This window comes from Neoarius graeffei, chromosome 9 (genome assembly GCF_027579695.1).
Source record: "Neoarius graeffei isolate fNeoGra1 chromosome 9, fNeoGra1.pri, whole genome shotgun sequence".
NCBI lineage: Eukaryota > Metazoa > Chordata > Actinopteri > Siluriformes > Ariidae > Neoarius > Neoarius graeffei.
Window position 1 is genome coordinate 76,419,398 of NC_083577.1, and position 22,106 is coordinate 76,441,503.

General features: G+C 41.4%; 1 protein-coding gene across 4 annotated transcripts in view; it reads left to right on the forward strand.

Moving 5' to 3' along the window:
* Positions 1-22,106, forward strand: part of slc4a3 (solute carrier family 4 member 3) — a 204,831-nt gene that overhangs the window by 107,933 nt on the left and 74,792 nt on the right. For all 4 annotated transcript variants that reach the window (XM_060930294.1, XM_060930296.1, XM_060930295.1 and 1 more), the window contains 2 exons: positions 9,992-10,148; positions 14,344-14,591. In XM_060930294.1, coding sequence (XP_060786277.1) covers positions 9,992-10,148; positions 14,344-14,591 — 405 coding nt within the window. The remainder of the gene's footprint in view (positions 1-9,991; positions 10,149-14,343; positions 14,592-22,106) is intronic.

Sequence of the window (22,106 nt, forward strand, 5' to 3'; positions counted from 1 at the left end):
ACATGGATTTGGTCTTCTTTTTACTGATGGTAAGGCCAACTGACTTGGCTTTGTTGCTCAGTCTGCTAGTTTTCTGCTGTATGGAGTCAAATTATGAGGAGAGGAGAACAATGTCGTCTGCGAAGTCGAGGTCTTCTAGTTGGGTGAACAGTGTCCACTGGATGTCTCTAGGTACATCTTCTGTTGTTCTCCACATGACCCAGTCGATGGAGACCAAGAACAGTATTGGTGATAGGATGCATCCTTGTCGCACACCTGTCTTGACTGAAAACCATTCAGTCTGGGTGCCCTCAAGGATGACACTGCATTCAAAGTCTTGGTAGAAGGTAATGATGAGTCTAACCAGCTTGCCTGGGATTCCATAGGACCTCAGGATAGTCCACAGACTGTCTCTATGGATGCCGTCAAAGGCTTTCCTGAAGTTGATGTAGAGGGGGTGTTCCATTCTATGCACTGCTCTATGATGTTGTGCAGAGTGAAGATCTGGTCTATGCATCCTCTCCCCTTTCTGAAACCCGCTTGCTCTTCCCCGAGTGTGACGTCTCACAAAAGTATACTTCAGGAAATATACTTTAACTTTACTTAGGTATATGTAATAAAATGAACTTGAAGTATACTTCTTTTTGATGAGTATCCCTCTCAGCTATGTCCTTAGTGTTTTCCAAGTACTTTTCTTGCTATGTGTCATTATTTTACAGTACTTTTTTTAGTCACGAAACGCTAAAGTCGCCAGCTGTTTTGTTGTTTACTCCTCACTCTTCACAAAGTCCATATGCATGAAGGTTATGACAAAATTCTTACCCAGCCATACAGTTACAATGTGCCGTGATCACTTCTCCATCTTGTTTCACTAAGATCCAGGTCTTTAAAGGGGTTTCTGATGATCTTTGTGAATGATTTACCTGAGAGATAAGAGCCAAAACGAGTGAGAATCAAGCAAACTGTTGTTTGTTTACACTTCAACTTGCAGCGCTTCGTGGTAAAGATGCGAACGAAAAGCTTAAAAAAAACATACTTACACGGGCAAAAGCAATACAGGATTAATTTGGCAGGGACTTGATAGCGAGGTCCTTTACCCAGCCACATACAAACAAGTTGTAAGCTTCTATACTCTTCCACACTTTCATCTGTTTTGCGGTGTAGAAGGACGTCTGCAACACCAGATAGTTCAAGATATTGGGGAACTTGACTGAAGGGTAGTTTTTGAGATCGTATGACAAATTCTTCTTTCCCAGACTGGGGTCTGTTCCATTGCACACAGCAATCTTCTTATATCTAAAGTCAGCAGTGGCTTCTAGATTACTTTAATAAGTTATCACTAGTTGTTTGCACTATGGCAGCTGTTTAGACCACCAGCTATTTCACTTCTCGTAGAACCGCTAAGAAAAGTCACATGACTGAAACCCAGCAATAGAGCTCAGAAATATATGCTTTGGGACCAAAAAATCGCTGGTTCGATTCCCTAGCTGAAGTGCCCTTAAGCAAGGCACCCAACCCCCAACTGCTCCCCAGGCTGCTGTGGATGTATCGCACGTTGCTCTGAATAACAGCATCTGCTAAATGCCTGAAATGTAATGTACTGGACAGTTAATGATTTGAGACATAAAGTCACTCCAAATTATTAATTTTGTTGACAGAGCCAGTCATGGTGGCACGGTGGTGTAGTGGTTAGCACTGTCGCCTCACAGCAAGAAGGTCCTGGGTTCGAGCCCAGCGGCTGGCGAGGGCCTTCCTGTGTGGAGTTTGCATGCTCTCCCCGTGTCCATGTGGGTTTCCTCTGGGTGCTCCAGTTTTCCCCCACAGTCCAAAGGCATGCAGGTTAGGCTAATTGGTGGCTCTAAATTGACCGTAGGTGTGAATGTGAGTGTGAATGGTTGTCTGTGTCTATGTGTTAGCCCTGTGATGACCTGGCAACTTGTCCAGGGTGTACCCCGCCTTTCGCCCGTAGTCAGCTGGGATAGGCTCCAGCTTGCCTGCGACCCTGTAGGACAGGATAAGTGGCTACAGATAATGGATGGAGCGAGTCATCAATAAATGACTATTTCTAATAATTCAGGTAAATCAGATTGTTTGCATGATTCTTCTCTGTCAACCACTGACACAATGCACTCGCTGTCCATCCTGGAGGCTGCATAGTTTTCAACATTGTGTCACTGAAGCGCCTTTTCCCAACATTACAGATGTTTTGCATAAATGTCAGTCTCACAGTCTCGACCCAGGGTTCAGCTAGAATTGTGTTGCCATGACAATGCCACTGTGGCAGTGCTAACCAGCTGCAGCTGCAGTACAGCTGCAGCTTAAGAGTCATACAGTATCTGATCAAACCCATGTTTAGATTTCTTTGAGCTGTTTATCCCCTCATGTAATTGGATAGTGTGTCAATTTGTGTAGGTGTTTATATATCAGAATCAGATATCAGCTTTTTTTTAATTAGCCAAGTACACTCAAATGTACAAGGAATTTGTTTTAATTAGATTTGAAGTTTGATTTTATAATAGGATGGACCAAAGTATATATGAATAGCAAAAGTGAACCGAAAATACAGTCTATAGATCTCACAAATATATGCATAATGTATACATACAACCTGATATACACGCAATATGTACACATAGTTTGGTCTCAGCCTCACATGCTGATCTGGTTTGTACATGTTTCTGGCCACAAGCTTCAGGAGCTTGAAAGTTATAATCTGATAGGCTGTCTGCATTTCTGTATGCTGTTTTGCAGTGAAAAAACAAACTTTTGAACAATTTGCTTTTCAGACCAAGATACACTCACTGAACTGAAAAGAAAACTCACTGTCAGAAAGTATTTTTAAAAGTTATTAAACATTGATTTGATTTTTTTTTCAAACAGATGAGGTCTGTGGTATTAATATTTTCTGAGCATAACTCATCCTTTTCATTCTGCATGCTCAAACATTTTGTTACCGTGCTGCAGTCAAGGTTTGCACAAGTATTGCACACAACTCGGAATGGTAGCATGCTAATCTAACATCACCAGAATCATACTAACACCAACATATCTAATGCTGGGGGATGCGAACTGACAAAGAATAGCTCGTCAACTAAATTAACCTTACAAAACTTGGATTCCCCTGACACAAAGTGATGCAAACTTGGGTGGCCAACAAGCTTGCCAACACAGCAAGACAGCAACCGACACAAGTGCATTTCTTTCCAGTACCAATGTCTCAGTGTTATCTAGTAAGTTTGCTAACAGTACCTCGAGATGTAGCGAGTGGCTAGATGTAGCTCTGCCTAAAAGGACTGACTGGGTGTCACGATTGCGGCGTAGAGATGGATGTAAGTGCAGGGAAGATGTTTCTTGCTATTTACAAACAAGACGTGAACCAAGATCAGAGAAACAAACTAAAACAAATGAAACATAAACATAAACCAAAGTCATAAACCAGAGCTAGGAAAATGTGACAGGAAACAAATGTGACAATAAACAATCAAAACAGTGTTACACAAAACAATACTTCACGCCGTGTGTGTGTGTTGGCAGCGTCCTTTAATGCGCATGCTGATCACGATCCAAATCAGCAACAGGTGTGTGCAGTGATCAGCTGTCCTAAGGGCATGCAAAGGCATGACACTTGGCTTATGATCAAAAGTTAGCAAGTCCACAACTTTGCTAATACAGCCAAACATCAAGCAAGTACAACACAAGACATAGCAAAGCAGCTAATGTAATATCATGTACAAATTCAACAGAAAGAAGCCCAGCTCAGTATCTCTACTGCAGCATTTTATCTTTCTTAGCTCTCGCCAAAGAGTAAAAGCCAGTCCAAAAATTTACTCTTGTCTGGTCTCTTGCTTGGTCTCTCTCTCTCTCTCTCTCTCTCTCTTTTTCCTCTTCCTGGCTTCCCCCGATAGTGTCTTCTTTGGTTTCTTTACCTTGACTGCCATGATGTCCATGCTGAGAATATCAGTTTAGCTTCTTCTTATAGGTAGTGTCACTGGCAGATTTTGGAAGCTTCCCATGGTGCTGTAAAGCATTATGCAGTTCTCACTATGCCATAAAGCATTACGCAGTTCTCATGAGAGGTCTCCAGGATGTGCCACCAGAGATATATAGTGCTATAACTGGTGAACCGAGTGCGGGCTTGGAATTGAAGACAAGCCATTCTCCCTATTTCAAGTCAGTATACCATCAAGATGATTTTGAAGCTGATATTTTAAGGTAAAGTTTCTACATAATGTTGCTTTAAGTTAGGTGTATTTAAATCTGTATTGTGGAGAAACATTTAGGGATCATAGGCATTTTAGCATATCCTTTTATTTGGTAGGAACATACAAACCAGGTCATTTCACAGCTGTCTGTTCAGTTCTACTGTATTTTGGCTAGTGGTGCTATGTTACATCATAAGGTATGTGACATCACTGGATGGGGTCAATGCATGATACACACTCCATACAAGTTAATAAATATGGACGTATTTAGGGCTAAGATTGTCTTTTCTAACTATTGCCCTAAGCAGTGAAGGACTATGATAGTTTTGTGACCCAGGCTTCACTTCAATTTTAATGGATTCACAGCTAAATTGCTTCTTTCAGAATCAAAACTTACTGCTGCTTTGACTGTGAAAGAGCACACAGTACCTGCCTCTATTGAGTGGGTGATATGATACCCATTGCAGTGGCCTTGTGAGGGATACCTGCAGCCTGTGAGAACTCTCTTATACACTTACAATGGCTCCTTTAATGCTTTACTTTTTTATACTGTATAACATCATCATTGTACCGTATAACAGCACACAGACTATAAGTTGAACCACAGAGCCTCTTTCATCTCTTCACTGTGTCAGAGGGCAACAGTAATGTAGAGGTGGGTTGGAACTGTTGTCCACCTGTGCCCCATGTAACTCTATCTTCAGCTTACCCTGTGTGCTAATGAAGAGCGAGCGAACACATCTGTTAGCCAGTGCTGATTTTCCAGCCCACATCGCCTCAGTTTGCCTCAGCATCATGATGAATAGAGCTACAATCCATAACCTTTACAGCCATCGCTTGCTCCCAATCGTAGCCAGGCCATTAACATTCGCACAATAAGACAGTGCTCTGACTCAAAGAGAAGAGAAACAAATGCTGCTTGAGTCCCCTGTTCTCTCTCGGGTTCAATACAGTAAAGAGATAGTGGAAAGTGGCATTTAAAAAGCGATCTACTAAAAGGCCGTCCATTGTTTTATGTTTGTTTGTTCTTTTGTTTTTACATGCTGGTAATTTTAGCGAGACAATTACAGTGAAAACAAGACAACTGACCAAAGGAGCTAGATTTCTTTCTCTTGATGAATCTCAAATGAAGCTAAATATATAGTGCATTGTACAGGTCCGAGCATGCCACTAAATTATAACCTTTGTCGGGACTTTATGGATTGAATATAAAGGAGCATATGTATAAAGCCATATGGGATGCGGCTTCAATTGGAAGAGCTTAAAAATTCCTGCAATGGGGTGAGCTGAAAATAGCAGATGGAGCATACAGTATGTAATGAAGATAAAGCCATTTTGGATGCAGCCTGTGTGTCCAAACAGTATTAGATTACGCTGGATAAATAAAAGCAAATCTGAAACATTAAACTTCATGACAGAATTATGATTTTTGCCTTCTTTTTTTTTTTTAATTTTTTTTAATTAGTTAAAGACAAGTACAAAATTTCCCTTTTCTGGTTTATTAAACACTTTTCTGCTAACTTTTCCTCTGTCTGAGGCATTACATTTATACTGACAGCAAGTAGCAGATGCCCTTATCTAGAGTGACTTACAGAAGTGTTAAAACAATATAGACTAATTAATATTCAAATGCATTCAAATGATAAACCTGTAAGTAATTAAAATTCAGTGTAAAAAGTAACTTGATCCTGAACTTGGGTTACTGTGTGTTACAGGCTAAAGCAGTTACTGAACATGAATCAGTTAACTTGAGGACATTTTTCTTTGAGTATTTAAGTATTATTAATGGGATGCTTTCCCACTCTGTCTGAAATTGTTATTTGGATGACTGTTCTTAAATAACCGCATATTTGAACAATATTTACTTGTTGGTGATGCATCATTGGTGCACCATTGGAATTCATAGTACAAATGCTTTGCAGCCATATGTACTGTACCTCTGACTACTTCCAAAGGTTGTTTGAATGATTACATCACCATGAGATGCATTTGAACCCGTTCATACCTGTACGTCTGCTTGTAGTCAGATCTCCTCAGACTTCTAAATGGGGTATAAGAGACTGAAACAGACCATGTATTACATATATATCATCCCATCCATTATCTGTAACCACTTATCCTGTGCAGGGTTGCGGGAAAGCTGGAGCCTATCCTAGCTGACTATGGGCGAGAGGCAGGGTACACCCTGGACAAGTCACCAAATCATTGCAGGGCCGACACATAGAAACAAACAACCATTCACACCTACGGTCAATTTAGAGCCACTAAATAGCCTAACCTGCATGTCTTTGGACTGTTGGGGAGACCAGAGTACCTGGAGGAAACCCATGCAGACATGGGGAGAACATGCAAACTCCACACAGAAAGGCCCCCGTCGGCTGCTGAGCTCAAATCCAGAACCTTCTTGCTGTGAGGCAACAGTGCTAACCACTACACCACCATGCCGCCTTTACATATATACATCTCATGGATTTACAAGACAAGCGTGAAAGAATTCAGAAGATGGTAGAAAGTGACATGTATGTTGTGTTCCCACAGGATGTGATGTTTCATTTGATTTCACAGGTCAACGCTTATTGTATTGAAAGAAAGCATTTGAATATAGATGAAAGCATGGGAGGAGCACCAAGAGCTAAATTAAATATTGTCCTGATTAATTCAAGTAAAGCTAAAGGACATGGACAACAAAGACGACTTTGTCTGCTTTAATTAGTGGCTTCCCATTCTGCTATCATTCTTGCTGTTTGGCATGTTTAGCCCATCTGTCCTGATTAATTGCTAGCAGGCACTTTAAGGGGACAGCCGAGTCTTTGCACACCCCGAGGCCCTCTCTGAAGCAAGAAGTTTAAGATGGAACCTTGTTAGCTCTCAATTTTTCTGGGGACAGGTGGATTTGTCACTTTTCATGTAGCTGATTAAAAGCATTTTTTTTTTTTGGTGTGGTTTTTTTTGTCAGGATCTTAAAGAACAGACAGAAGTGCATTTCCTTGTCTTTGGTGACCCACAGATTCTGCTGGCTTACTACTTAGTGCTTGTATAACATGAGAGGTGCTTGTGAGAGTAGTAGTCATTGTAGATACCCTGAGCTTTGTCTGCCTCCTGTGGGGCTGGTGACATTTATTCTGATTGATCTGGCAGCCTCGTAGCCTGCTGTCCTGCGTTCTCGACCTGCACCATCACTCCTGAACCTCTTCAAAGCTGACATTAAAGTATTTGAGGCCAAGATGCCAACAGCTTCTTGCCTCCATGCTACTGCAGACCCCACTGTGGGGAGTGTTGCATCATGTATTAGTTAATGGTAAATCACACTGTGGAAGATAGTATTGAATCTCATTCTCTTTCCTAAATGAAAGCACTGAGGTACAGCCAGTCCTTCTTAAATTTATAAGCATCTCTAGCAAAGAGGGTTCCAAATAGAACCTTTTAAGAAGCAAAGAGCCCTAAATGATCCAAAGAATCTTTTTTTCTAAATGCAGTTTGCTATTTCACACTTGAAAATTACATGACCAGTCAAAAGTTTGGATTTACCTACTTCTTCCTAGTCATTATTTCTATTAATTTAGTATAATAATGAAGATATTAATCCTTTGAAGTCTAGATTAGTCTAGTTGAAGTCTAGATAGTGATGATCTCGTACAGTGTGACAAGTAATAATATTAAAAGACTACTGTAATCTTTCAAGCACTTTTAACACATTTTTAACACAAGCATTACTGGTACCTTGGTTTCATGACATTTAACAATGAATAACTATGTTCATGGGTGGTGCAGTGGGTAGCACTGTCGCCTCACAGCAAGAAGGTTCTGGGTTTGAATCTCATGGCCGGTAGGAGCCTTTCTGTGTGGAGTTTGCATGGTGTCTGCCTGGGTTTCCTATGGGTGCTCTGATTTTCTGCAAAGACATGCAGTTAGGTGCTATTCTAAATTGTCCCTTGATCAAGTTTGGAGAGGGATGGGCTACGTCAAGTTTAAATGCCCTCAACACACCAATGATGGACTGTTAAAAATGCCATCAGTGGTGCCCTTGCTGGCTATGGGAAGAAGTATATTCATGCTAGTATGAGTACTATTGCAGGAGTCTGTTAGCTCATGTATACTGAATAATGCAGTTACTGTAGGGCTTCTTTAGATTGACTAAGCATGTGCAGCAGGTTAGAAAGATGTGATGGCTTTATGCACCTCACAGAAAGGCATTTATTAGCCTTCATATTCCCAGCTTGGTAGCAGAAATTGGCATTCACAATGTAGTTTCATAGATGACTCAGGAGTAGCATGAACATTCATGAAATGAATACAATATGACACCAACTGTGTAATTTAGTTTATAACTTAGTTCAAATTAATTGTCATATGTCAATTTTTATATGTGTCTTTGAAGTTACTGTGTAATCGCTGGGCCAGTGACAGCCACAGAGCTCCATCACTTGCCATAAAAACCCATAGCCTTTTGGTTCACTCTTCAAATCTCATTTATGCTCACTGGCCACTTTATTAGGTACACCTTGCTAGTACTGGGTTGGACCCCCTTTTGTCTTCAGAACTGCCTTAATGGCATAGATTCAGCAAGGTGCTGGAAACATTCCTCAGAGATTTTGGTCCATATTGACATAATAGCATCACGCAGTTGCTGCAGATTTGTTGGCTGCACATCCATGATGTGAATCTCCCATGCCACCACATCCCAAAGGTGCTCTTTTGGATCGAGAGCTGGTGACTATGGAGGCCATTTGAGCACAGTGAACTCATTGTAACGTTCAAGAAACCACTTTGAGATGATTTGAGCTTTGTGACATGGCACGCTAGCCTGTTAGAAGTAGCCATCAGAAGATGGGTACACTGTGCTCATCGAGGGATGGACATGGTCAGCAACAAACTCAGGTTGGCTGTGGTGTTTAAATGATGCCCAATTGGTACTAAGGGGCCCAAAGTGTGCCAAGAAAATACCCCCACACCATTACACTACCACCACCAGCCTGAACCATTGATACAAGGCAAGATGGATCCATGCTTTCATGTTGTTTATACCAAATTCAGACTCTACCATCCGAACACTGCAGCAGAAATTGAGACTCCCCAGACCAGGCAACATTTTTCCAGTCTTCTATTGTCCAAATTTGGTGAGCTCATGAGAACTGTAGCTTCACTTTCCTGTTCTTAGCTGACAAGAGTGGCACCTGGTTTAGTCTTCTGCTGCTGTAGTCCATCTGGGGGAAGCCATGGCCTAATGGTTAGAGAAGCAGCTTTGGAACCAAAAGGTCACCAGTTTGATTCCCTGGACCAACAGGAATGGCTGAAGTGCCCTTGAGCAAGTCACCTATCCCCCAACTGCTCCCCAGGCTGCTCTGGGTATGTTGTACGTCACTCTGGATAAGAGTGTCTGCTAAATGCCTGTAATGTAATGTAATCTGCTTCAAAGCTCAACATGTTGTGCGTTCAGAGATGGTTTTCTGCATACCTTGGTTGTAACGAGTGGTTATTTGAGTTACTGTTGCCATTCTACCATCTTGAACCAGTCTGGCCATTCTCCTCTGACCTCTGGCATCAACAAGGCATTTTCGCCCAGAGAACTGCCGCTCATTGGATATTTTCTCTTTTTCGTTTTACTTAAATTTGTGCAGTCCATGCCAGTTTAAATGCACGCTACCATTAAAGCAAAAGGGGACATACCAAATACTAAGAAATTCTAAAATTCATGTAAAAGAATTAAAAAAGAATGAAAAATAGAAACATTTTTACTCATTGTCTCAGACGTTTGGACTCCACTGTACATGACTTAGATTATGTGATTGTGTATCTGTTCTCATGTTCAGGTTCTGGCTGAGGAGGAGAAGGGCTCCACAGAAGGCCTAGAGGATGAAGATTGGGACAGGACTTTGTCTGTGGAGCGTTTTGGGGACATCATTACAGAGTCTGGCACGAATGGTGCAGAAAAAATGGGTCGCAGCTATAATGAAAAGGACTTTGAATGTAAGTATAGCTGTTTTTGGACAACAGAAAATACTCCTGGTGTCTTTCAGAGTAGAAAATGCAGTGAGGAAATTTGCGCCATACTACATTCCTAGTTAAATAATACCAGGCCTTGCTTGAATAATTGCAAATGATATTATTTTGTGTTTAATACACATGATCATGCTTCTTCATAAGCATCCATCAAAGCGAATGATTTTTGTAGGACTATGTAGCAAGTTTCCTTTAATTACTCTTAGTTTAAAAGCTTTGGCCTTGAGAAGAACACCTGCCTGATCCTTCATGTATTGGCTTCCATTTTTCCATTTTTCTGTCTTCACTTACAAGTTTTTATAACTACTTAAGTCAGTTTCCTCTAGAAACCTCATAAATCAAGCTTTTTGTCCTTCTATACACTGCAAAGAATGTACAATTTCGGTAAGAGGTAATAATTCACTGAGGAAAACGAATAAGAAGATTTCACAGAGGCAACATGAAAAGGGTCTCCTTTTCCTTTGTGAGCTTTTACTAATTATACATGTCAAGACGTGTCTTGTAATGACAATTTAAAAATGCAAATCACCTAAGGCTGTAGCACACTGATATGTTTTTTATGATAATGTCATTGCATCCCAGCGTTTGATGTCTGAGCACAATGTCCTGACAACTGAAATATTCAGTTAAACTGAACAACTCAACAAAGACAAAGATGTGAAAAGGATAGAATGGTTGTCCTGGTGGCCATATGGGGTGTGAGTAGGACAGCAGAAGATTTGTTTTGTGTTTTGCTGATATGCTGCAAGTTACCCAGAGACTTTTCAGTCTCATATATAGTAGGTAGTATAATAAACATTTCATTTCTATAATCTTATAAAAGAAAGGAACCCCATGCCGTAGATATCTAAAAACAAACAAACAAACAAACAAACAAACAAACAAACAAACAAACAAACAAACCCTATGAATTACCCCACCGGGATAAACTGTAGGAGTCTTTATTACTTATTAAATGAAATTCTTCTGGAATTCTTATTTGGGCTAGGGACTTTTGAATTCAGGATTACTTCCTGGACTGCTAGGTCACAATCCTCAGTCTGTACTTTGTTCCAAGGGGCAAGGCCACAGGCATCAGTGACATGGTTGGGGGTGTCAAATCTTTCTATTCATTTGACATACAGTGGTGCTTGAAAGTTTGTGAACCCTTTAGAATTTTCTATATTTCTGCATAAATATGGCCTAAAACATCATCAGATTTTCACACAAGTCCTAAAAGTAGATAAAGGGAACCCAGTTAAACAAATGAGACAAAAATATTATACTTGGTCATTTATTTATTGAGGAAAATGATCCAATATTACATATCTGTGAGTGGCAAAAGTATGTGAACCTCTAGGATTAGCAGTTAATTTGAAGATGAAATTAGAGTCAGCTGTTTTCAATCAATGGGATGACAATCAGGTGTGAGTAGGCACCCTGTTTTATTTAAAGAACAGGGATCTATCAAAGCACAACATATGTTTGTGGAAGTGTATCATGGCACAAACAAAGGAGATTTCTGAGGACCTCAGAAAAAGCATTCTTGATGCTCATCAGGCTGGAAAAGGTTACAAAACCATCTCTAAAGAGTTTGGACTCCACCAATCCACAGTCAGACAGATTATGTACAAATGGAGGAAATTCAAGACCATAGTTACCCTCCCCAGGAGTGGTCGACCAACAAAGATCACTCCAAGAGCAAGGCGTGCAATAGTCAGCAAGGTCACAAAGGGCCCCAGGGTAACTTCTAAGCAACTGAAGGCCTCTCTCACATTGGGTAATGTTAATGTTCATGAGTGCACCATCAGGAGAACACTGAACAACAATGGTGTGCATGGCAGGGTTGCAAGGAGAAAGCCACTGCTCTCCAAAAAGAATATTGCTGCTCGTCTGCAGTTTGCTAAAGATCACGTAGACAAGCCAGAAGGCTATTGGAAAAATGTTTTGTGGACGGATGAGACCAAAATAGAACTTTTTGGTTTAAATGAGAATCGTTATGTTTGGAGAAAGGAAAGCACTGCATTCCCGCATAAGAACCTTATCCCATCTGTGAAACATGGTCGTAGTAGTATCATGGTTTGGGCCTGTTTTGATGCATCTGGGCCAGAGCAGCTTGCCATTGTTGATGGAACAATGAATTCTGAATTATACCAGCGAATTCTAAAGGAAAATGTCAGGACATCTGTCCATGAACTGAATCTCAAGAGAAGGTGGGTCATGCAGCAAAACAACGACTGTAAGCACACAAGTTGTTCTACCAAAGAATGGTTAAAGAAGAATAAAGTTAATGTTTTGGAATGGCCAAGTCAAAGTCCTGACCTTAATCCAATCGAAACCTGAAGCGAGCAGTTCATGTGAGGAAACCCACCAATATCCCAGAGTTGAAGCTGTTCTGTACGGAGGAATGGGCTAAAATTCCTCCAAGCCGGTGTGCAGGACTGATCAACAGTTACCAGAAATGTTTAGTTGCAGTTATTGCTGCACAAGGAGGTCACACCAGATACTGAAAGCAAAGTTTCACATACTTTTGCCACTCACAGATGTGTAATATTGGATCATTTTCCTCAATAAATAAATGACCAAGTATAATATTTTTGTCTCATTTGTTTAACTGAGTTCTCTTTATCTAATTTTAGGACTTGTGTGAAAATCTGATGATGTTTTAGGTCATATTTATGCAGAAATATAGAAAATTCTAAAGGGTTCACAAACTTTCAAGCACCACTGTAGCAGACTTGCTCAGGAAGGGGACCACCAGGGAAGAAAGTACCAGTGGAAACTAAGGCCCTGTCAGCCATCTTTGGGCCACAAGGAGGACTGAGTTTTGTGCACTGTGAATCAGCGGCATTGTTGGAAAGGCGTACAGTAGATGATGGTTTTTATGGGTCATTGCATGCTTTTATAGCAGGCTTTCCAAGTACACAACAGTCATCAATGTGCTGACTTGGCGTCTGCAAAAAGGTCCACCTGCACTTTGGTAAACTATTCCCAGATCTGGGACACCACTTCTGGATGCAGACTCTGCAGCTGCAGGACTGTATAACTGTCCCACTGCACCATTATACAGTCCCAGTAGGTTAGTTTTTCTCAGTGAAGCGAACTGTAGCTTGGACCATCTGGAGTGTTTTTGCAAAGCAACGAGAGATGTTTGATATCATGTTGCTTTGATGATTGATGTTTCTGACTGTCACAATATTGTCTGAATGGACTAGCATCTGACAACATCTCAGAAATGGTAAGATCTTTAGGGCCAGACTGCCATCAATTCTTGCTGGCTGACATGTTCTCACACCAGAGAGCCACATTTGATGCTTCTGATAATTAAAAAAGACATGGCCATCTGCATAAATCTTGAAAACTTCCATGGCCCTACAGAGAGAGCCTGAAGGGTAGAACTTTGAATTGGAGTGCCTGTCCTCGCAAAACAAGCCTAAAAAACATCTGTGTTCTGGGTAATGGATTACTTGGCCAGCATACTCTGCTTATCAGTAATTTTGGACCACAGAATAGTTGCTTTGCACTCGGGAAGTACCTGTAAGTTCTGGTACGAGAAATGTTGCTCATGTAGCACATATTACTGTTCCCAGAGGTGGGGAACTAATAGAGGACCCCACCAATCCACTACCTGGCTTCCTCAACCAAACAAGAAGACGGGGACTCTAGCAAACAGGCTTAGATCAAGATATGCTGGAACAGCCGCCAGTTTGCATCGTTGGGGCTACATAGAGTCCCCAATATGCCCTAAAAGTCAGGAATCCTCACAAGACACTGACCACCTAGTATTGCATTGCCCAGTAAGAGCAGTGCCAGGAGGCTATGTCACTATACATGAAGGAGGCGACACCTTTAACAACTGGCTTAGAGATGCTCATCTGGAGGTGTGACACCATACGAAACTACTACCACATATTACAATATTATAGTTCTGATTTATAGTCTATACTATTTATGCATAGTGATAATCTATATTAGAGTGCTCAAAATAACAATTTTAACTGCAAAAAACATAGAGATACACAGAGATAGTCTATTTCAGCATTATTTATAAATTAGCCTGGTGAAATCAGTAAGACTTGCTGCTGAGATGTTTTATAATTCCTGAGAAAATTCTCGCTCAATTAAATCTCAGTTAATCACTGTACATGTTTGAATTGTTCTGTGTGTGTATCTGTTGTACAAGACCATCGCCACACGTTCCACCACACACACCATCCGCTGTCCACACACCTGCCCCCGCAGCGCTTCAGGAAGAGGGTGCTCAGCATGGAGCGTCAACGCAAGAAGAAACGCAGGAAAAAGAAGACATCTATGCCACCCTCTGATGTCACGCCCACCATCCATGAGGTAGATGAGGAGGAGGTGGAATCTGAGCCAGAAGTGCAGGGCCAAGACACCACACCCACTGAGCCCCCTGAACAACAGATGCAGGTAATTATATGTGACATACCTTTATGTCTGTGATTCAGTATTAGTGCTCTACAGGATAAATATTTCAAACTCAGCACAACATCAATCACAAATTATGGGAAGAATGAATTTAAGAGACAGTTTGAGAGATCTAGTTTAAGGTAGCCACCAGCAAACTTTTGTAAAATGTGAAGGCCCTTTATCATTGTTTATTCCTACATGCAGACTGGCTTCATTATTATGGAATTAATAATAGCTTTCAAGATGGATTATGAATTTAGGTCCTAGATAAGGTCAAAGAGAGCTCTTGTCTGGGTCCTTAGTGGCACAACAGACTAATTGTTTGGGGGATCATGAGTTTAAATCCAAGGATGCCCCAGTCATCAGTGGTTCTAGTCGAGGACATAATTTGCCCTTCAGTCTGAATTGGAAGGATGGTTCAGTGTTACACTAGGCAATTGCCTGTTAGCTTATGCATATGAAATAGGACTCTTTGCACTTTCTTCCATGTATATGCAGCCCTACAAAGTTACAAGAACAACATTACAAAAATATTTAGTAACTTCAAGTCAAGTCAAGTCAACTTTATTGTCAAATATGCTATACATGCTCAACATACAGCACAGATGAAATTTCAGTCCTCTCTGACCCATGGTGCAAACAGGCAATGCAATAAATAAAAAATAGAATAATTGAAATAAACAATATAAACAGTATAAACACTCTAGATAAGAAACAGACATAGACTAAACACACACACACACACACACACACACACGTATTACTAAATTCTAGTGTTTTTCTTTTTTAATTAAAGATGTATGCTGTACATTCTGCCAGAGAAAAAGAACAGTTCAAAGAAATTACTGAAAGCCCAGATATTGCCATGACATTCATATCCAAAATGACATTCATTTCACTGTGTGTAAACTTCTGACCACAACTGTATGTATGTATGTATGTATGTATGTATGTATGTATGTATGTATGTATGTATCTATCTATCTATCTATCTATCTATCTATCTATCTATCTATCTATCTATCTATCTATCATTAAAAGCACGACATAAATACAATTAAATAAATAAAGAAGTAAGGTTTTAACTCTACTAGTGCATCTCCAACAATTACAATATTGTTACAAAGTCCATTTTTTCGGAATTTAATTCAAAAAGGTACCGTAAGCTTGCATACATTCTATATTTATTACAGGTAAAGTGAAATATATCAAGCCTTTTTTTGTTTTAATTCTGATGATTATGGCTTACAGCTCATGAAAATTAGAAATCCAGTATCTCAAATTGTTAGAATATTTCCTAAGATCAATCAAAAAAGGATGGACAATACAGAAATGTCCAATTTCTGAAAAGTATGATCATTTACACACTCAGTACTTGGGTGGGGCTCTTTTACCATGAATTACTGCATCAGTGTGGTGTGGCATGGAGGCGATGAGCCTGTGGCACTGCTGAGGTGTTACTGAAGCCCAGGTTGCTTTGATAGCGGCCTTCAGTTCATCTGTATTTTTGGGTCAGGTGTTTCTCATCTTCCTCTTGACAATACCCCATAGATTCTCTCTGGGGTTCACATCAGGCGAGTTGGCTGGCCAATCAAACACAGTAATATCATGGTCAGCAAACCATTTGGTCAGAGTTTTGGCACTATGGGCAGGTGCTAAGTCCTGTTGGAAAAGGAAATTGGCATCTCCATAAAGCTTGTCAGCAGACAGAAGCATGAAGTGCTCTAAAATCTCCTGGTAGATGGTTGAGTTGACTTTGGACCTGATAAAACACAGTGGACCAACACCAGCAGATGACATGGCACCCCAAACCATCACAGACTGCAGAAATTTCACACTGGACTTCAAACACCTTGGATTCTGTGCCTCTCCACTCTTCCTCCAGACTCTAGGACATTGATTTCCAAATGAAATGTAAAATTTACTTTCATCTGAAAAGAGGACTTTGAACCACTGAGCAATAGTCCAGTTCTTTCTCTCCTTAGCCCAGGTAAGACGTTTCTGATGTTGTCTCTGGTTCAGGAGTGGCTTGATATTAGGAATGCGACAGTTGTAGCCCCTTTCCCGAAGACATCTGTGCATGGTGGTTCTTGAAGCACTGACACGAACCTCAGTCCACTCCTTGTGAAGCTCTCCCAAGTTCTTGAATCAACTTTTCTTGACAATCCTCTCAATGCTGTGGCCATCCCTATTGCTTGTGCACCTTTTCCAGCCAGCCTTTTACTTGAACTGAAATACTCTCATATTTTGAGATTTTTTTTGTGCTGTAGACCATAATTATCAAAATTAAAATAGAAAAAAATTTAAACATTTTAGTTTACATGTAATGAGTCTAGAATATATGAAATTTTCACTTTCTTAAATGACTGATGGAAAATATTGAACTTTTTTCACGATATTTTAATTGTTTGAGAGCCAATGGAATATGTCTATCAAACACACCCCATTGTTTATGGTATTGGCCAAATAACATAGTATAATTTAGGTTTGTAATTGTAATCCATTTTGGAGTTGTGTTTCCATATAAACAGCTAATTTCTCAGACTGAGCAAATAAAAATTTCAGATTAGTTTCTACAAACCATTACTTGTACCTTTTCAGGGCACAAATGCAGTTATTGGAGTTATAAACACAAGGGTAAATTAATGTACTGTACCATTTTAACTTATATGTTGTACACAAATGAACCTTTGGTATTGCAGGGGTACTTTTACATCATGTATAATTTGAGAAACAAAACTGTCCTTGTACAGCTCCGTTTTTAAAGTGTTTTAAATTGCGTGATTCCCAATTTAGACTGCATTTTGGTATAAGACACATGGATTTCATCCTATACACCTTTACATTTAACAATTTTGTCTAGCTGTTGTGATTGTGTGCACCGAATTATCACCTTGAAGAGTTTGGAGAAGGTCTCGTCAATAAAGATGAGGGAAATAAAAAAAGCAAAGATCTCCTGAGTGAAGGGTGAGATGAGAGGACCCTGTCCATAAGCTGCTGGAACATAGCAGGTGCCCCAAACAACCCAAAAGGAAGTGTGACGAATTAGTGCAAGCCAAACGGTGTGGAAAAGACCGTTTTCTCTCAGGACAGAGGAGTCAAGGGGATCTGCCAATATCCCTTCGTTAAATCCAGTGTCGAATAAAAACGAGCAGCGCCTAATCGATCAAGCAACTCGTCAATGCGAGGCATTGGGTACGGGTCAAATTTAGACACCACGTTGACTTTCCTATAGTCCACACAGAACCAGACCGACCCATCGGTCTTGGGGACCAGGACCACTGGGCTGCTCCAGTCACTGTGGGACTCCTCGATCATGCCCATTTCAAGCATGGCTTCAAATTCATCCCGGACCACCTTTTTTTTGTGTTCAGGCAGGCGGTAAGGGTGGCTGCGCACTACCACCCCCGGGGGCGTCTCAATGTGGTGTTCTATGAGGTGGGTGTGGCCAGGCAGGGGCGAAAACACATTGGAAAATTCTTTCTGCAACTGGGCTACCTCTGTGAGCTGGATCAGGGAGAGGTGGTCTCCACAGGGGACTGGAGCGGTGGGCAATCTCAATTTTCTTTTTTGAACCTCCAGCCCCAGCTCCGCCTTCTCTGGAATTACCAATGCCAACACCACAGGGACCTCCTCATTCCAATGTTTTAACAGATTGAGGTAGTAAATCTGTAATGCCCCACCCCTGTCCATTCGCCTCACCTCATACTCGACATCCCCAACTCGCCGTGTGACCTTGAAGGGCCCTTGCCACTTGGCGACCAATTTGGAGCTCGACGTGGGCAACAATACGAGTACTTTGTCTCCCGGTGTGAACTCCCTAAGGCGCGTGCCCCTGTCGTACAGTCGGACTTGACGTTCTTGTGCCTGCCGCAAATTCTCCTAGGTTAAGTGCGTGAGTGTGTGGAGTTTGGCACGCAGGTTGAGAACATATTGAATTTCGTTCTTACTGGGCGAAGGTCCCTTCTCCCAATTTTCATGTAGCACGTCCAAAATGCCACACGGCTTACGCCCATATAACAATTCAAACGGTGAAAACCCTGTGGAGGCTTGCGGGACCTCTAGTACTGCAAATAACAGGGGCTTGAGCCACTTATCCCCATTATGTGCATCTTTGCTTACGAACTTCCTAATTATATTTTTGAGGGTTCGATTAAACCGTTCTACTAAGCCATCTGTTTGTGGGTGATAAATGCTGGTGTGGATAGGCTTAATCCCCAGTAACCCATACAGCTCGCACAGTGTGCGTGACATGAATGTAGTGCCTTGGTCTGACAGGATTTCTTTCAGAATCCTGACCCGGGAGATAAAGCAGAAGAGTGCTTCTGCTATACTGCGTGCTGAGATATTGCAGAGAAGCACTGCTTCTGGATATCGCGTTGCATAGTCCACCAGAACTAAAATAAAGCAATATCGCCTTGCTGACCAATCTAATGGCCCAACGAGATCAATCCCAATTCTTTCGAAAGGGGTCTCGATTAAAGGGAGAGGGCGCAAAGGCGCTTTTGGAGTGGCCGTGGGATTTACTAATTGGCATTCGTGGCACGCCACACACCACCGATGGCCATCCCCGTGAATCCCTGGCCAGTAGAACCGGGCCATTATTCGGGCTAGTGTCTTATCCTGCCCCAAGTGTCTGGCCATGAGATTAAAGTCAGCCGCCTGGAATATGAATTCCCAGCAGCTCTTTGGAATTAACAGCTGTGTTATCTTTTCGCCAGTTTGAGTGTCCTGCGTCACTCGGTATAGCCTATCCTTAATAATAGCAAAGTAGGGGAAGGCCGGCGTTGCATTTGGCTGGAGAATTTGACCATCGATTACTCTCACTTGGTCAAATGCATGCTGCAGAGTCCCGTCTCGCAACTGCTGTAATGGAAAATCCTCAAGGGAATCCCCAAATGAGGGAGGAGGGGCGGGGCACTCCTCACTCCGCGTATTGCCCTGATGCGGTGCTGACATAGACGGCTCTGTGACAGCTTCTCCCGCCAGTGCTACTCCAGGGCTTTCCCTAGCTGAATTACAGCAGGACCCACTTTTCACTATGTGCGTCATTAATTCCTTAAACCCCGGCCAATCAGTCCCCAAAATTAGTAAGTGAGTGAGATGAGGGTTAACCGCTGCCTTTACACTATGTTTTTCCCCTCGAAATAGAATGTGGACAGACACTAAAGGGTAGTTGTGAACATCCCCATGCACACACAACACCTTCACCATTCGTGCTCTTCCCAATGCCTCACCTTGCACCAGGCTTTTGTAGGTGCATTTGGGTAATTGAGTGATCAATCTCATTAAATCTGAAGGTTAATAATTAAAATTGAATCAGTCTCATTTGAATCATTTTCAGTGAATCATTTTCATTGAATCAGTCTCATATTAATTAATACCATTAATTTTGGTGCTTAATAATAAATTACCAAACAGCTAAATTATGGTATATTCCAAATTATTATGATCACTTACCATATTACATAAATCATATGCACTTTTTAGAATTCTTTGGAGATTGGGCAACTTCAGAAATATTGGAACACAAATAAATACACACAGTTTCAATAATAAATGAATTTATTATAACAAAGATAAAAATGGATAATAGCAGATGAAATATATACAAACAGTGAGATATACTTGATGAGCGTGTGTGTGTGAGTGTGAGTGTGTTGTGGTGAAAACAAAGGATTAGCTTTGTGTGCTAATTAAGATGTGTTTGTGTGTGTCAGGCCTGGTGAGGCCTTGCTTGGTTGCTAGCTAAGACAAAGGAATGTTATCTAAGTAAAACAAAGAATTAGCATGTGTTGCTAATGTGTGCTTGTGTGTGTGGCCTGTGTGTGTGAAAGGCCCTATGGCCTGAGCAGAAGGCTAACGTGGAATGCTAGCTAGGTATGTTCATGTGTGTCCATGTGGGAGAGAGAGAGAGACCTTGTGTGTGGCCTACAAAAAGGATTAGGTCTGGTAGCTAACTCCACGTGTGTTTGTGGGGGGAGGAGTTGACCACGTGGTAAGGCCTATGGCCTAGCAAAAGAAAGAAGCTAGCGTGGGATGCTAACTGAGGTGTATTTGTGAGGCCAGGTGAGGCCTGTGACCACGTGTTCGTGTAGGCCTAGATTAACCTCGTGTGGCTAAGCTAAGACAAAGGGATGCTAGCTAAGGTGTGTTTGTGAGTGGGGGAGGACCGCCAGGTGTTTCTAAGACAATACACTTAGCTTTGGATGTTAATGGGACAAAAGAAATTAGCCGTAGGCTAATTTCACTAGCTTATAACAGTACTGAATCCACTGAAACCTTGATAAGGTCAAAATGTGTGATAAGGAACTTAAGTATGTTAGTAAGGAATAAAGAGAAGCATGCACAGCCTATCTATTAAAACAATTGAGAGATTAAAACAAAATATAGCAATCATCAATTCAACACGCTGCGTGTCGAACAGTGTAAACAATTAAACCGTTTGAGTTTAAATTCATACTAGTTCGATAAAAGCTAATTCCTAAGACTAGTCTTTATGCCCAAAATTTGCCAGTCTTACTTAGTATCTTGCCTCTAGCAAGATTATGAAGAGATGTTCCGAGACTTTGGAGTTTCACCGTTGTGGAGGTCTCCGTGAATCGATTCCGTAGAGCAGAGGATCCCTTGGTTCGACACGTGGTTGCTCGTGATGAGAAGAGAGTCTCTGATCAGAATAATGTGCACAGCTGTTTAATTAGGAGGAATTCCGTCGCTCCTAATTTTTAATTGAACTGTTGGGCTGCAGTCCGTACGTACTGATAATGAATAAACCGGTTGTAACTCAAGCTGAGTTTAAGATCGCGCGATCTTAGAGTCTACCGTGGCCAAAGGTAAACAAAGAAAAGCGCGAAACTCTGATTCTTGCAAGAAAGAAAAGAAAAGACGTCTTTTTGGGTTTGCTCGCGGAGCGAGCGATTCCTCCCTGTGTCCGTGTTGAAATCACGGCGCCAAAAGAGGAGGAGCTAGGAGTTTCCGGGTGGTTTATGCCTTCCTGGAGGATGTGATGTAGATGATCCCGCCCACGCGTGACGTAGGTCAACGCGGAAGTTGGCTGATGGGAAATGTAGTTTCTTAAAGAGATGGACTGAATGTACCTACAATCCCCCTTTTGGTCTCAGGGGTATGATGGAGTCGTAGCACTGAGAGCACAGTACCGTACAGTCCACATGTCCATAGTCCTTGAGGCAGCCTTGCTCTGCACAGTCCATGGTGTCCTGTGAAAACTGTGTAAACTTGTGAGTTCCAGTAAGACAGTTGGAGGCAGAGGCATTTTGGGCATATACTCAAGCTATGGGCATTTTGGGCATATAATCACTCTAGCTAACTAGGTAAAAGTCACATCTAAAAAAAATTAAACATTGAACATGAAACATATATACTTCATTTCCTACACATAAAAAACAAGAAAAGAGAAGAAATGAAGGAAGAAAAGAAGTGTTAGTGTTTGGGTTGGCAAACCTAATCTTCTAGAAAGGGATTGGGTTGGTAAACCTAATCTTCTGGAGAGGTGAT